At 25.8% G+C, this 16,284-nt stretch overlaps 4 protein-coding genes across 8 annotated transcripts in view; 2 read left to right on the forward strand and 2 right to left on the reverse strand.

Annotated features, from left to right (window-relative positions):
• Positions 1-130: 130 nt before the first annotated feature.
• LOC129614366 (uncharacterized) lies at positions 131-814 on the forward strand. Its single transcript, XM_055528941.1, has 3 exons — positions 131-355; positions 418-537; positions 758-814. Exons 1-3 carry the CDS (start codon positions 131-133, stop codon positions 761-763), a joined length of 351 nt encoding a protein of 116 aa, XP_055384916.1. The 3' UTR covers positions 764-814.
• Positions 354-2,820, reverse strand: LOC129614365 (putative nuclease HARBI1). Of its 2 annotated transcripts, none has more exons than XM_055528939.1 (3): positions 2,439-2,820; positions 2,171-2,379; positions 354-1,540 (listed from the first exon to the last, which is right to left on the reverse strand). In XM_055528939.1, the coding sequence occupies exons 2-3, from the start codon at positions 2,345-2,347 to the stop codon at positions 779-781; spliced, it is 939 nt and encodes a 312-aa protein (XP_055384914.1). In that variant the 5' UTR covers positions 2,348-2,379; positions 2,439-2,820; the 3' UTR covers positions 354-778. The 2 variants fall into 2 exon arrangements, with proteins under 2 accessions (XP_055384914.1, XP_055384915.1); XM_055528940.1 differs by lacking the exon at positions 2,439-2,820 and adding an exon at positions 1,632-1,732 and having other exon boundaries at positions 2,171-2,311.
• A 977-nt stretch (positions 2,821-3,797) lies between these two features.
• On the forward strand, positions 3,798-10,324 carry LOC129614303 (Fanconi anemia group D2 protein homolog). The gene is made up of 21 exons (XM_055528846.1): positions 3,798-4,013; positions 4,306-4,582; positions 4,648-4,930; positions 4,988-5,191; positions 5,267-5,405; positions 5,517-5,582; positions 5,635-5,810; positions 5,883-5,955; positions 6,040-6,209; positions 6,277-6,445; positions 6,497-6,660; positions 6,749-6,906; positions 6,964-7,174; positions 7,257-7,373; positions 7,434-7,713; positions 7,772-7,910; positions 8,047-8,275; positions 8,338-9,367; positions 9,561-9,710; positions 9,827-9,997; positions 10,056-10,324. Exons 1-21 carry the CDS (start codon positions 3,831-3,833, stop codon positions 10,203-10,205), a joined length of 4,539 nt encoding a protein of 1,512 aa, XP_055384821.1. The 5' UTR covers positions 3,798-3,830; the 3' UTR covers positions 10,206-10,324.
• A 1,699-nt stretch (positions 10,325-12,023) lies between these two features.
• LOC129614260 (putative uncharacterized protein DDB_G0282133) overlaps positions 12,024-16,284 on the reverse strand; it is a 37,979-nt gene continuing 33,718 nt past the window's right edge. The window contains exons 3-10 of one of the 4 annotated variants that reach the window (XM_055528771.1): positions 15,503-15,861; positions 15,223-15,413; positions 14,325-14,551; positions 13,853-14,002; positions 13,598-13,682; positions 13,369-13,450; positions 12,775-13,298; positions 12,025-12,680 (exon numbers count right to left, since the gene is read on the reverse strand). In XM_055528771.1, the coding sequence (XP_055384746.1) occupies positions 12,407-12,680; positions 12,775-13,298; positions 13,369-13,450; positions 13,598-13,682; positions 13,853-14,002; positions 14,325-14,551; positions 15,223-15,413; positions 15,503-15,861 (1,892 nt within the window). In that variant the 3' untranslated portion in view covers positions 12,025-12,406. Of the gene's footprint in view, positions 12,681-12,744; positions 13,299-13,368; positions 13,451-13,597; positions 13,683-13,852; positions 14,003-14,324; positions 14,552-15,222; positions 15,414-15,502; positions 15,862-16,284 lie in introns of all 4 variants that reach the window. The other 3 variants (XM_055528773.1, XM_055528774.1, XM_055528772.1) reach the window with 3 other exon arrangements.

A 16,284-nucleotide genomic window follows, 5' to 3' on the forward strand; every position in this document is an offset into this window, starting at 1 on the left:
TTGCTATGAAGTTTTTGGTATATGTAGTTATAAAAAAAGAAGGTTTTTGTTTTTTAATTAAATTGTGTGTTTGAATTCTTGAAGTAAAAAGCCCGTTTATCTCGAAAGAAGGAATTTATGAAGTTAGAATATGAGCACCATGAATAAGAAACTAGCTGGTGAAAATTTAATTGAATTTATCAATTTTTACAGAGAGCAGGAATGCTTATGGAATATATATTCAAAGAATTACAAAAACATATTTTTAAAAAATAAAGCATATAATTTAATGGCAAAAAAATTTAAAATTGGTCCTCAAGAAGTTAAAACAAAAATAAATAATCTGCGGTCAAACTTCAATAGGGAGTTCAAAAAGGTATATTATAATTTTATGTGCTTTTTTGTCCACGCTTTTGTGTACACGTTATTTGGTTTTAGTGTGAAGATTCTAAAAGAAGTGGAGCTGGCGTAGAAGACATTTATGTTCCACAGATTTATTGGTATGATGAAATGCTTTTCTTAAAAGATTGCATAACGCCAAGAGCTAGTGTATCAAATGTAAGTCTTCCTTTTTTCAAATGATTTTTTATTGCTAGTTTAAACATTACAAACACTCATGATTCTCTGATAGAATTTATAATATGTATTGTTAACCGTGCCTGTACATGTGTATATCTATACAATTCTAAAGACAACTTACATAAAAAAACAAAATTAAAACATTTAGTTTTTTATTACAAAATTTTAAATAAATTTTAAATAAATTTTAAATTTTTAGTTTTAATTTCCAACTCTAAATTCAAGACAATATGTGCCATTGAAAGTCAACAGCTCCTTCATTCATGAAGTAATCTGCAAATTCACTTTTAATTTCACTTGCTTCCTGTGAGCTACGGTTGCTTCCTTGTAGAGAAATATTGCTTAATGAGTTGTTTTCATTACAAGAATTTATGGCTCCAATAGGCGAATCGTGGGAATTCAAAAAATTGTGTAAAACACAAGTAGCCAATACAATGTTTTCAATATTTTCTAATTTTAAGTCGATCGGTTGATTGAAAATTTTAAATCTTGAAACTAAACGTAAAAATGTACGCTCCACCACATTTCTGCAGTGTGAAAGGCGAAAATTGAAAATTTTTTCTTTAGAAGTAGTTTTTGCTTTAGGAAAACTTCTTAAAACATGTCTGGACAAAGCGAATGCATCATCACCTATAATCACATGTGGTATAGGTTTAACTCTCCCTGGCAGAGGCTTTTCTTTGGGTAAGTTTAAAGTTTTGTCATGCAATGCTCTGAACAATGATGAGTTCTTTAAAATACCTCCATCAGATATTCTACCATTGCATCCCACATCGACATATAAAAAATTTCCTTTTGCATCTACCATTGCTAAAAGTACAATGCTGAATCGACCCTTGTAGTTGAAAAAGTATGATCCAGAATTGGGAGGGTTTTGAATATAAATGTGCTTTCCATCTATTGCCCCTATAGTGTTTGGAAAATGTAATAATTGCAAAAACTCTTCTTCAATTTTTTGCCAAGCATCTTGAGTATCAGGCATCTAAAAAAAACTTATTAAATAAATGAATAGTAACATAGAAAAAATTTATATTTCAGATTGAATTGGATTTTTCCGATAACGATTCAGTTACATGTTCTCCAGCAACAACGCACGAAAACGAACCGCCACGACCTTCAATAAGCAGGGAAAGAAAGCACCAGTATGAGCCGAAAAACACTCGCTTGGATGATGCTTTAAAAAATTTAAAAGAAATTTGTGAAAAGTCAGTAGACGAAATTGACGAATTTTGCAAAAATTTAGCGGCCCAATTAAAAACATTGCCCAAGATAGATGTTTATGAGTTAATGGCAATGTTTCAAAATGAATTGTCACAGAGAAAAATCGAAAAAGAAAGAGGAAAACAAGATATAATAAATCTGGCATTCAGTGAAGCTATAATGTAACTACATACATATTAAAAATATCAATGTTATTAAGACTGAGAACGAAAGTTTATGTTTTAGTTTTAAGACTTACATACACATGTATGTAAAGTGTAATGGAGTTTTTATTTTCAATATTTTTTGTTATGTTAATTATGATGTTACATGTTTTACGTTTTATTTTAGTCAGTTATGAATTAAATTAGTTTTGAGAAAAATATATTGTTTCAGTAATTTTTACACTTACTTTTAAATATTTATTTTTTAGCTGTTCGTAAATAACTTTTATAACTTCAGGAACAAAAAGTGATATTGTAGATCTCGAAACTCTACTTAAATATTCCATAGAAACATAAGACTCTCCACTTGAAATAAAACGTAATGTTATTGCAAGTTTTACTTTTGTTGAGATGGATTCTCTCATATGGGTATTTTTTTTTTGATTTTGCTTTCAATCTAAAAAAGAAAATACATGGAACTTTGGTTTTTTTTTCACAAAATGTCACGTAGCTTACACTATGATGCAACCGTTCAAATGCATCCCACGATATTCTAGTAAAATTTTTAAAACTTCCGTCATTATTCAGTAATAAATCTGCGATAAGTTTTGATTCTACGTCATGAAACAATCGTTTGCTCAAAGAAGTTTTGACCCATATTTTTCTTTTCCTACTTCTATTTTGATTAATATTCTCGTCTTCCTCTATAAGGCATGCTAGGACTCCCGCTGCAGCTATCAAAACTTTGTTGTTGCTCATCACTATTAAACTTTGTAAGTACATAAAATAATATTAATTTATTATTCCTATGCAACTACACATTCAATTTTTTAAAAATTATATTGCTTTGAATAATATAATATAGTCACGAATGTTATTTGTTAAGTAAACACACAAATATTAAAAACGTTTGCTGTCAAATGGTTGACATAAAGGTTTAAAAATAATCTGATGTGTAAATACTCATCAGATTTTATCGTAGATTAAATCGTAGATTTAGTCTGATGTGTAACTGGCACCTTAGACAATCTTTATTTTATTTTGTTTAAACTCGCAGTTAAAATTTACATAAATTTTTACTAAATGCTGCATACTTCCATAATTTTTAAAGGTTTGTGGAAAACGCAAAGTTATCAATGGAATCATAAACCAAAGTTATTTCATTCAGTCTGTCATTTAATTTTGTTCTAAGATAATTTGAAAACCCAATTGTTGTTTTGTTAATTCTTTAGAAAATTTATATTTTCAATAAATAAATGTAATTCTAAGCCAATTCTGAGACTATAATTCCTACGCTTGCTTTGCTTGCCTTAAGTATTTGGTCTGTTGACGTAAGCAACTAACTAATATATTTCAATTATCAAGATTTTAGGAAAAACTGAATGAAGTGAAGTAGTTAATTACATATTTGGTCTTTGAAATGTAGATTCATAAAATTTTGGCAGTATAAAATTTGAAAAGATATAATACTCATAATATATAAACAAAACGATAGAGGGTTTTAAAAACTCAATAATAGAAAACGTGCGACGCTATTTTAAATACGATGGAAACATTAGTCAGAGCTTACATATTAATCAAAGATCGACAATCATGATTAAGATTAATGAAGATTGACCATGTAAACATCATTCATTAATTATTTCATCAAATTTTTAATTGACGATACAATAGAAATTGGTTTTACTTCTTGTAGCTTAAATTTGATACATATTATAGTTTTACGCATTTCCCTCCTGTAATCCTGTTTAATAACCCATAATTTGATAGTTCAACAATATTTTTGTTTTTGTTTTGATAGTTTTGAAACTTGAATTGGCGGTAAATTTAGAATTTGGAATTTTTATTATTAACTTAATTGAATTCACTAAAAAATAGAAATAGAACTTTGGAAAAATTATAAACAAAATGTATAAAAATAAACGATCGAAAAAAACTTTAAATGCCATTGCTTTTCCAAACAAACGTACTAGAAATGAAAAAAATTTAAAACCAATTAAAGAGAATGAGATTCTTAACAATTCGCAAAAAGAAAATGCTTCCCAAATTTCATCTACACAGCAATCAAATGAACCACCAGCTAAGAACTCTGTAGGTTTATTTGTTTTCAATCAGCGCTCAATAATGAACGCTAAAGTTCACATATTACAAAATATTACTTTAAAATAATTATTGCAAGTTACTGTTTTCGTTACACGGTAAGGTACTATTCTTAGAACGTAGGCAATTTAGTACAATGTTAGGTAAAATCTTGCAATAATTATTTATTGATTGATGTGCATATGTACATAATATATACATAATATATAAATAAATATATAACTTGAATTACCTAATTGATTTAATTAAATAGTTACCTTTATATGTAATAATCTGCTTATAGCGCATTGAAATTAGTAACCAAATTGAAATTCATCGTTATTCTAACGACATACCACATATCAATAAACAAGGTGATGAAGATGTTGATTTATTGGGAAGTCAAGAATCAGTTCCAGCAAGTCAACCCCCAACACAGAGACGTTACTTATCACAACGAGGATTTAGTATGACTTTAAACAGAACTCAATCTAAATCTTCAAGGGCCCCAGACTCATATTTCGAAATGGTTTTAATCAAAACAGGCGTAGAAATAGAAAATTCAGAAAACTTTATCTTAAGTAAATATTTTTTGATAATATGAAGATATTAATTTATTTTATTTAAAATTTGCAAATTAATTTAGCATGTGATCCTTTATCATACGTCAATAATTTGGCTTCTTTGTTAAAGAAACATCACGAATTTCCAGATAATATACAAACGTTCTTAGATGGATACAAAGAATATTTAAATAATCAATTTCGGCAATTGAAACTATTAACGGGTTGTGTTATAAATATATCTTCTATGGGAACAGAGTATCAATCACAAGATAGTATGACAATGAATTTCATGATGATAGACTTTTTGCAAGAAGGTATCATAGATATATTATTTCAGAAAATAGAAAAATGCGCGAGTGAAAAGTAATATTAAATATAAAATTAAATTAAAAGTTTATCAATGAAACTGTTTTTTTTTAGTCAAAATTTTTCACCTGATGTTCCTGTATTACCCTTACTTTTGTCACAACTGAAGTTTGTAACAACAGTTTGTAGTGATAAACTTTATGACCGAATTATAAAAATTTATGAGAAAGCCACCGCGCAGAGTCGACGAGAAATAATATCAAGTGCGGAATATATTTTGGATGCGTCCAAACATGATGAATTTGTCCAATATTTAATGTAGATTTTCCCATTCCTTTTTCATACATACGTATATATACTTACATACATATATTTTATTTTTACAAAATTTAGTGATAATACAAACTCACTTGAGGACCTGCTTTCTACGGAAAATGTTAAAGCATTTGCAAATTTATACTTAACATCAACTATACAGAAAAATATTCGGAAAAAAATTATTCTTTACGTGAAAAATGGTTGCAATATTTCAGTATGTTTTTTTTTCTTTTGAAAAATATTTGAAAACTTTAATAATAAATATTTAAAAAGTAAAGGAATCATGGTTGAATAATAAATATATAATTAGATCTTTCTTTTTTAGAGACTAGCTGTATTTATGAAATTTTTATTGAAGTTTTTGCAAGATGATGAAGAAAATTTATCTGAGGTAAGAAAGTTTCAAGACTGTATTTTTCTTTATATTTATTTTTTTCTCTTAGCTGGTTTCCGATATTCGAACCGCATTAGATTGGCATGAGTCGAATATTAATGAATTCGAAATATTAAAGTATCAATCAGAAATATTCACTTATATAAAGCAAGGATTAATTCGTTCAAAAAAATTATGCGACATATGGCAGAAATCCATTCAAAATTTAAATGAAGAATCAACGAAGTAATTGCTAATTTATTCTTTTTTTTTTTATTTAATTTTAAATCTGTGTTTATTAAAATGGATACGTTTTAGGCCGGTCGACATTATAATCTTTTTAATGTTAATGTCTATACGGGATGAAAAGGGATTTTACATTGAAAATTTGGTAATTTTGTTTCTGAAAAGCATTTGCTAACTTTGTTATACAACGTACATTTGTAAGTTTTTACGCACACATGTTTTTCAATAGATTCGAAGGCAAGTTAAATTGGAGCATATAAAATTAAATGTCGTGTCTGAAACGAAAAGGTATTTTTCACCTATGCTAGATACTTATGGAGATGTATTCCTTCAGGTTCTATATAACTTTGTCAAAGAAAAAACTCATATCGTCAGCGAATTTGCTAAAAATTGTTTTTGGTAATTTTTTTTTTAATATTTTTGGTTGTTATTTTGTGTTTTTCACAATTATACCGTCAAATTTCAGTATTATTTTTAGCGTTAACGAAAACTATCAAAAGAAAATATTGAATAAACTTGTAGACTTAGCATGTAATAAATATTCCAAAAATATAACAACTACAGCTTTGGATGTTTTATATATTTTAAATGAGAGATTTAATAAAGAAGTGCAAAATTTCGGTTCTCTTTTAATGGTAATCTAATTCTATAAATAACCTGAATATTGTATCAAATTTTTGTTTTAGCCCATGTTAGATCAAATTAATGAAATACCTTTAAAACAAATAAGAAAAGTAATGCAACTTATGTGCTCTATAGCATATCCCTTGCCTCCTTTAACAGGAAGTCCACATTTGCAAGAGCATATTGAAATGATGATTAAAAAGCAAATTTGCAGCCGTAACGTGATGTAAGTTTGTAACATATTTTATTTTTGTACATGATAATAGTATTTTTATACAGTGTATAAATTTTCTTTCTTTTAATTATGTTGTCAGAGTACAGAAAAAAGGGATAATTGGCATAGTTCAATTAATAAATTTTATTGTAAGAACGGAACTTTCTGATGATTCAAATATTTACGACATAAATGAATCTTATCAAACGGCTAATGATTTACCGGAGGGCAGAGGTAAACAAGCTGCAAGTTTTGTTTGTAAGAATTGTCAAATCAGTTAAATAATTAGCACTATATTGAAATTATGATTTTTAGTAAGAGTTTTTAGCGCGACGAATTATTGCACAAATTCTTTAGGATTGTTTTATGAAGAACTAGCGATTGCGCTGTCAACAAAAAATTTGGAAAACAATAAAGCTAAAATTGAAAGACATTTTTTGGTATGGCTTTGTGATCTTGTAACCTATTACTTACAAGAGAATTTCATTGAAGAAATAGATAAGGAAATGGAATATCAAAAGGATTGGTAAAGCATTTTATATTAATTAATGAAATTGTAGGAACAATTAGTTTTATTACATAATTGAATATTCAAATTTTGTTTTAAGTGAACTAGAAACTAGCGTTCAAAGATGTCAAAATTTTGCTGAAGATCTTGTAACAGAAACAGATGCTCTAAATTTGGCAATTAATATAGCCCGACCGGTTTTTGTGCCTAGCATCGAGTAAGTAATTATTATCACATTAGAGAATATTTAAAAAATTAAATTTTGTGACTATTCTAGAGCTCATTCTTCGATACTTATTCTTCCACCTCTTTTCAATTTAATAGCTGTGGTACAGAAAATTAAATTTTCCGAATCATTAGAAGCAATCAATGCAGTTTTAGGATGCGGAATAATTTTACCAAAAATCTTTCAAGATGAACCGAATTTTCAATTTTGGCATAGATACAAAGAAGAAACCGTAATAAAGGTTATTGATATGCACTTTCATACAGTTAATTGGTATAGAGTTATAGTAAGTTCATTTATTTCACAAGATAGTGAGCTATTGAGGAAAAAGGTTATACTGTTAAATTTGTTAAATTATTCAAACTAACTTATTTGAAAAATTACTTTAGATCCTTTTTCGCTTAAAGGAACTGATTGAATTTGAAGAACTAACAAGAAAGTGTTTAACTCAAACTTCACCTAACTATTTTCCGCCCTTATCTTTATTTAACAACTTCGAAGAGCCAAAACCTTCCAAAGCAACAAGAGGTTTGTTTAAAAAACTTCAATAAATTTTCTAGTATCATAAATCTGTCATTAAAAGTAGTTCTGTTTTAGTTAATAAAAGTATTTTTTTACAAATTGTATTGAAAAAAAAAGACATTTACAACTAGTAATATTTTAGGAAAAAAAACCGAGAAGAAAAATGTGAAATCTACTTCTAGTAATAAAGGCCTAGGCAAAAGGAAAGTGGTTCAAACTGAAACTGAAGTCACAGAAAATGAAGGTATGTCGATGATAGCTGCAACTCACTCTCAAGATATGACTATAAATCGAGCAACTAAACTTGGCAACAAAAATGTAGTTAAATTATCTCAATTCGAATTTAGCTATGGTCCTAAAGAAATTTTTCGGTACACTAAAATATTATTGTTTTATATTTATATGCTGTTTAAAGAAATCATTTCTCCTAAAGGCAATTAGATAACGACATCATACTGATTTTAAGAGAAGATTTTGATTTAACATACCCACTAGAAGAAAGTAAAATTGGGTTTTGTTTGGGATTAAAAGAGTTAAAATACATAATGCAAGATCTGGTTTCAAAAATTGAGAGTATTCCTGGAATAAAAAAATTGGGAAATGATGTTATTGTTCAAAATATGTGTCACATCAAATGTTTTATGGAAAAATCAGAAATTTACTTATCTCATATATATAAAAATTTGGAAACTATGAAAAAATTTTTGTTTGAATTGCTAATTAAAGTTAATGGAAGCTTGGGAAACTCAGCATTATTTACGGATCAAGTTAATTATATTAAAATTTGTTTTAGCCTATGTGTCAGATTTATTGCAAGTTATTTTTCATTTTCTGGATTTGATGATTTAGCGTACGCTGAAAATTTAAAACGAGCACTTCAATCAATATCTAATAAAAAATCAAACAATATAAATGAATTAGTTTCTAACGTAATTGAACAATTAATGACACTAGAGCCGGCAGTAGTGGAGATAAAAGCAGCTTTTTATTTATATCATGCTATTAATACAATACAACGTTTTTCTTCTAAAACAAACTTTGAAAAGAAAATTCGAATAATGTGTAAAGTTTTCTTATGTCGAAGATGGTATAATTTGGAAGGTAACATGGAAAAAGGAGCTTTTTCTAATATACTCTTAGATGAAATAATAAAAGGTTTCGTTAAAAACTCTAGTAGCAAAAGACTCAAAGAAATCTTAGTTGTTATTTTAACAGACAGTAAAGGTCTAAAAGGAAAAGATGACATAATAAAAAGTTTCCCAAATATTCATAAGGGAAATTTTCCGATGTTGTTTAGAAGATTATGTGAAAGTTTGATTGAATCTACTAATACTTCGATTAGCAGGAATCACTCAGAAATGGAATCGCTAAAGACATGGGAGGATCTTTGCAACAATTTAAACATATTGTTAGATATTATTCAAAGTACAGATATTCCAAGAAATTACTCTTTATACATAAAGGTAATTTATTATACAAATAACAAAATTTATTTATTATTTACGTTAATTTTTTTAAATTTTATAAAACCCAGTATCGTAAATTTGGAATTTTTTAAAGTATTACAAAAATAAAAAAAATCTTTGAAAATTCTAAGTGAAAATTAAAGTATAAGTGTTATAGCTATATATGTATATAACTTTTATTTTTTTTCAGTATTCTCATTCATTTATAAAGGTATTTCTCGATAGTGGTTTACCGTCATTTGAAAAGTCTCTTAGGAAGAATCCAGAGAGGTTCAATACGCTCCTAAAAAATCTTCAATACAATACAAGATTTTTACATAATTTATGTTGTCATTCAAAAGTGAGTAATTTTTTTTTAAATTTTTCGAATAGATCTCTGATGTTAAGAGCTATTTACAGTTTCAAAACTAATTTCATTTAACATGAGAACTATGAATTTTTTATGTTAACTTTTAGGCCATTAAAAACAATGCTATAGTTGCCCAAATACCATTTGTTCGAGAAACTGTGGAAAAGTTATTATATAAAGTACAAGCTACTTTAGCTGCAAATAAATGTGTTTCAGCCTTTTGGATGGGTCCTTTAAAAAACAAAGATATTCAGGGTGAAGAGATCAGTTTATCACAGGTAATGTATAAAAAACGTTCAATTATTAATGAAATTGAAAAACTTTTTTAATTTTTAGCCGTCTGCAATTGATATAATAAATAAAAAAAGTAAAAATAATGAAGAATGCAATGATGATAGTAGTGCTGATGATACCATAATGGATGATGATGCAGGTAGTGTTGCTAAAAAAACAAACAAAAATCAGTCTTTAAGTGATTGTTTTTGAATTAAGTGATATATTTTATAAAACAATGTTCAATGTATATATGTACGTGAATGGATATATTTATATATGTGTACATAATATATACATATAAATATAGGTAGATTTAGATTTTTTGTATACTTTTGTCCAAATAAATTATATTATTTCTTTTAATATAATATGTATGTAAATCGGTTATTATCACCTTGAACACATTTGTATGTTTGCTTTGGAGGTATCTGTATTTGTTTCAGATTTACGTTTTGGCTGGAATTTGAATTCAATTAATTACGTTTTGTAATTGTAAATGTTAATGTTTACATGCTAGTTGGCTGCACCAGTGGCATAACTCAGAAATTACATATTAAACATCAATATTATATTAAAAAATATAATATTGTAAGGAAAATATGTTAACTCAAAAAATTAGTGTTTTTAAATGAGCAAATTTTAAATTATGTCCTTGTTTCGAAAAACTTGCTGAAGTACTGAATTAAAAAATTCAGTACTATGTTTAAATGAACTTATTTATTATTTAAGAGTTTTAGTTTATTATTTACGGTTTTAATTAATCATTTAAAAGTTAAACTGAATTAAAGCTGGTTTTATGTATTTTTTTTTAAATTTTAATGTTTGAATGATTTATAAATCCTGTTTTAAAATTTTAGGAAGCAGTTTAATGGAAGAGTAGAAAAGAATAAAACAGTAGCTTTTCTGCTTCATGAATTTTTTTAAAAACTTATCTGAAACATTGAATACTTCCAGTTTTTTTTTTTTTGAAAATTTAAATTAAAAGCTTTTTTATGTTGGATGTTTGAATTTTTTTTTATTTAGAAAAATAACATTTTTTTTTTTTATTTAAATATGTATTGCGAAAAATTCAATTGAATAATTTTTATTTAATTACTTAATCTTTAATTGGAATTGATTTTGAATAGAGTGTGTTCAACAAGATATTTAAAATTAGATATAGAAATTTTTATAATTTCTTTCATTTTCACATTCATAACCATTCTTCTTTTCATTATTATAGAACGCTTAAAGAACTATACCATTGCTTAAGAGTAAACACAAAATTTTTGCTAATTTCCCATTTCAAACCTTTAGCGTTAAATCATAAATATTTTAAAATGACTGGTCTATCGTCTTACAAAAATCGTTTATCAAACTTTCATTATTTTACTTTTTCAAAAAGAATGTGAAATTTACATTAAGCACTACCTTGATTTTTCCAAATATAATTATAAAAGTTTTAACAATATATTTCTTATATAGTATGTACATAATACACTAAAATTTGCTTCGTCGAATGCGCATTTTTCACTTTTAAAATTATATTGTAAAAGTGTACTTATTGACAAATGGATTTATTATTAAAGTAACGATTAAATTTCTTTTTGATAAATTTTTAAATTGCGTTCTATAATAAGATATTTATTTTAATTTTGTTTGTTTTTTTTTTTTTTTTATTTTAATAGTATAAGTAATTATTTTTGGTTAAAATATTTATATTTGATTTTAAAACTATCTACTAATTTAATGTTATACATGGAGCTTATAAAAATACAATTATTTAATATTTCTTTTTTATATAGTTTCTTTTATTAAATGGCACTTATATTATGTATTAGTATGATAAAAAAAATTTATTGGAGTCAATTTTTCGAAGAATATATTAAAAAAGTTGAGCGAATTTGTGAATCAACTTAATTTATATATTTTTTTTTAATATATAAGCATTATATTATATATATATATAATATTCCATCTACTAGATTCTGTTATATAAATGTTACAATTTCATATAAATTAGGTATATAAACTTTACACATTACAAATTTTAAGGTCAAATCTAAAATGTTTAAGGAAATACAGATTTTTAATATAAAAACTTAAAGTTATTTAAAACTCATTATAACAAAGATATGTTTTCCAATTTTTCATTCATTATTTTGCGGATGACATAGATTTCTTGAGATTTACAATGCTTTCAAAATAAACGAAAAAAGTCAAAATTTTTTGAAGTATAAAAATCAAAATTAAATAAATTAAGAGTATTATTGTAATTTTTATTAAAGTAAAGGAATACTTTTAAAATAAAAGTTCTTAAATATTTCATTTAAGTACTTAATAAAAATGTTATGCTATTTTATTAAAGGTTTCTTTTTATAGCATATTTTGAGGAAGATTAATTAGACTATAAAATTTGTTCATATTTAAAACTATAAATCTGTAATAGGGCCGGCTAGACTTAATTTCGATGAATTTCCTTGCATTTGTGAAGTTATATGAGTTATAGTATTTTGATTTTGTGTAGATGAATAATCGCCAACATTAGCAGTATTGTGAATTCCACCATTTGATGAATTATGACGAGATGACGTTCCGTTCATAAAATGTCTTTGTTGTACACCATTAAAATTTTTTTTATCACTATCAACACTGCTATTATGTTTTTCATCATTTAAATGAAATTTTTTAACAACTTTTTCCAACCTAAAAATAAAAAAAAAATAATGAAGGTTTAATAAAAAAATGCCAGTGTCAGTATATGGCTAACTTTTTATCAAATTTAGTTTGTCAAACCCACGCTATAATGCGATTCTCAGCATCCTTCTTGCTTGCTAACGCTTCTTGAAGTTCACGTCTCAATTCTAATGTATCTTTTTCCATTTGTAATACTTGCTGATCGTTATCTGAATTTAAAATTTCATTATCTTGTGCATTGGGATAAAAATTTTCTGTAATTCTTAGCTGCCCATTGAATTGTGGAACATTTGCATTTCTAGGATTATTTGATGTGCGTTGAAAAGATGGCGATTTACATTCATTTGGTGAAGATATTGAGCTCAATGTTTCATCATGATGATTCAATACATTATAATGCAAATTAAAACTATTACGTTTTGGACGAACATTTTCTGTTAAAATAGCTGAAGTTGAACGCCTTTGTAAAGGTGTTGATCTTGATAATTCATTTTCTTGAATTATTTCATTTGTTCTACTATTTAATAAAGAACCTAGAACTTGTTTCATATATTTATTTTCTGCTTCAAGTTGAGTTATGCGTTTATTCGCTTCCTTTCTATCACCTTTTAAATGCTGTATTTGAGCCTGAAAATTAAAAATATATTTAGAATAGAGATATAATGGGAAGAATAGAGAAATTATAAGATTAATATACTTTTAATTCTTCAATATCTCGCATCATTCTTAAATTACTTTCACCAAGTGACCACGATCTTTCTTCGACCATTGATTTTACCCTGTAAAGATTTAATAAATGTAATTCTGTAATAATAGTTTTAACTGAATATGATTATCGTTCATACTTAAATATTTTAAATATGAGCAAATAAATACATACTAGAAAATAAAAAACATATTCAAAAATATTTTAGTTTTAAATTTACCTGCTTAGAAGAGCATCCTCTCGCACTCTTGCTGCCTCCTTTACTTCACGCACAACGTCCGTCATCATGCCTGGTGTGTATACACCTAAAAATTAATAATTGTATTATACTTAAATTAAAATAATTATTGATTTTTCCACCAAGTTTCTATTTTTTGAACAAAACAAAACAAAATCTTACAAAACAAAAGAATATACAAAAAACAAATACAATATTTATAATAATTTTACATTATAATTATTCTAAAAGGAATACCTGAGTGATATGTTGGAGCAGGACTATGTGTACCAAAAGCAAAGCCACCCATATGCATAGGTTGACTATGTGTGCTAAGCCCGCTCAAGCTATCTCTACGGTGTCTCATACCACCCCAACTAGGTGTATTTTTTAAAGCTTCAATATCGACTTTAAGATACCAATTGAAACACAACGAAAAAAAAAAAGATACAGAAAATACACATACAAAATAGCTTGATGGTGAATATATTTAAATAGATAATTCAAAGAAAAAAAAAATCTAAATATAAACTACATAATTACATATAAAATAATGTGAATGAAAAAAATAAAATTAAAACTTTTTTCTTATACAATAAATTTTGTGATTTCTAATGAGATTTAATTGTACTAAAATTGTGAATATATTTTAGTACATATTATTTATTTCAAAATATTAATTATGATACAGAGAAAATAATAGTTTTTTAGTAAAAAATTTGAAACTTACTTTTTGTATCATGAAGATTGCGACAAATTTTTGAATTTGTTTCGTGTAATAAATTTATTTGTTCCATTAATGTTAAAAATAATTTTTGATTACTCATATTATTACTATTGTTATTATTATTTTGATTTGATAAATTATCTTGTTCTGGATTTAAACTTGGCGTATTTTGGCCACTTAATTTAGATCCTTCATGATCTGATGGATTTATTAAGCACGGATCACTAAATCTAAATAAAAAATATATAATTTATATTTAAAATGTTTAACAATTGTCTGCATGCTAAATTAAGATTTGATTGGCTACATTTTCTATAAAAACAAAAATATAAAATATTACTTTATTTACTAGTATTTTATTAATAATGGCAGTAACATTTTGTCATCATAAAATTAATCACGTTGCAATATAGAATTACAATTTTCGATTAATTTAATAAACGGTATAATATAAAAGTTCTGGTCCCTGTATGCAACGTATTGTACATTTTAATATACTAAATGATTTTTTTAATATATTTTAAAAAAAAATGTAGAAAACAAAGTTTAAATCATGATTGAAGGATTTAAATTACAATCAATTGAATTTAATGAAAATTATTCTTTAATTTGCACCTATCGATTTGATAATTTTTTCGGAAAGTTTGTTGTAGCAGTGGTCTCTAGTATGCATTTACAATATTCATGATAAATTGAAAATATTGCGATAATAAATTTGCTTGCAAATTTTTGAGATTTTACTATTGTATTGAGCTTCTTCATTTTATCATTGATAAACTATAAAAAAAAAAAAAATTCGTGTACTCTTGTAAAAGTGTAAGAATTCTTGTGTTATACACATGTAAAGTGCTTTACATTAAACAAAAAAAAAAAACAAAAAATCAAAAATCAATTTTCATACCTTCTATTTGGATCACTTGCATCGAAATTACCATCAATCACGATATTTTCGCCTGTTGTTGATAAATTTACAATTGGCGGTAAACTAGCAAAATCACATGAAGCTTCATTATTTATCATGGCATGTGAATTTTTTAGTAAACTATTAAAATAATGTGAATTTGGAGCAATATTACGATAATCAGTGACAGTCTACAAAAAAAAAAAACAATAATAATAAATATAAAAAATTTTGTTAATCAACTATTATTTTTTTATTATATTTATATGTATATATGTACCTTTTGAAAACCTTGGCTGTATGGCGAATTATATATTGATGGCTTAATAAAAAATTGTGGTTGCTGTTGTTGTTGTTGTTGTTGTTGTTGATAAGATTTTGTATCCTTATTACGATTTGATGTTGCTGTATTATTACCAGAAAAACTTGATGTATTATAATCCAAAAATTCTGATGATGAAGATAATTGTGGAGTATTTGAATCTTTTAAACATGTTTCAAGCCATGCATCTAAATGATTTTTCTGTAAATCTGTATTTAATTGTTGTTGTTGTTGTTGTTGCTGCTTTTCTTTATTTGTACTTGATGAACGAGATTTTGATTTTTTTCTTTTATTAACATTATTCGAATGCTCATTATCTAAAAAAAAAGAAAGAAAATTTTTGGAATCTGTTAGTTAATTATAAATTAGTACTTAAGATTATAATTTTTAAATAATTTTTAAAAATTTTATTCTAATTTAAATTTAATTTTGTTCTCTGTTTTTTCTTAGATTAGAAGACAATATTGATTACTTCTTTTTATTTATAGCACAATTTATGACAATATTCTTTGAAATATTTGATTGTGTTTCCGGTTTTTAAAATAATTTTTTTTGTCCAAAAACTGAAAAATGAATAATTGTATTCTACTACATACTTATATTTTCATTAGATCGGTTATAGTTGCAAAATATGTATGAATTTTTTTTCTTTAGAGTGTTTTACCGCAGCAAATTTCATAAAATATTGCGCTAAAATTGATTATTTTTCAAAATGAATAATTGTTCTTGTAAAAATTCAA

The sequence above is a fragment of the Condylostylus longicornis genome, unplaced genomic scaffold, assembly GCF_029603195.1.
Source record: "Condylostylus longicornis isolate FDR11 unplaced genomic scaffold, ASM2960319v2 ptg000107l, whole genome shotgun sequence".
In the NCBI taxonomy this organism is placed as follows: Eukaryota; Metazoa; Arthropoda; class Insecta; order Diptera; family Dolichopodidae; genus Condylostylus; species Condylostylus longicornis.

Coding starts and splice junctions, on each gene's coding strand:
- LOC129614366 (XM_055528941.1), top strand. CDS start 131: ATGAGCACCATGAATAAGAAACTAGCTGGTGAAAATTTAATTGAATTT. Junction 356..417: donor TCAATAGGGAGTTCAAAAAG/GTATATTATAAT, acceptor ATTTGGTTTTAG/TGTGAAGATTCTAAAAGAAG.
- LOC129614303 (XM_055528846.1), top strand. CDS start 3,831: ATGTATAAAAATAAACGATCGAAAAAAACTTTAAATGCCATTGCTTTT. Junction 4,014..4,305: donor AACCACCAGCTAAGAACTCT/GTAGGTTTATTT, acceptor ATCTGCTTATAG/CGCATTGAAATTAGTAACCA. Junction 7,374..7,433: donor GTTTTTGTGCCTAGCATCGA/GTAAGTAATTAT, acceptor TGACTATTCTAG/AGCTCATTCTTCGATACTTA.
- LOC129614365 (XM_055528939.1), bottom strand. CDS start 2,347: ATGAGAGAATCCATCTCAACAAAAGTAAAACTTGCAATAACATTACGT. Junction 1,541..2,170: donor TAAAAAATAAATATTTAAAA/GTAAGTGTAAAA, acceptor AGTTTTTTTTAG/ATGCCTGATACTCAAGATGC.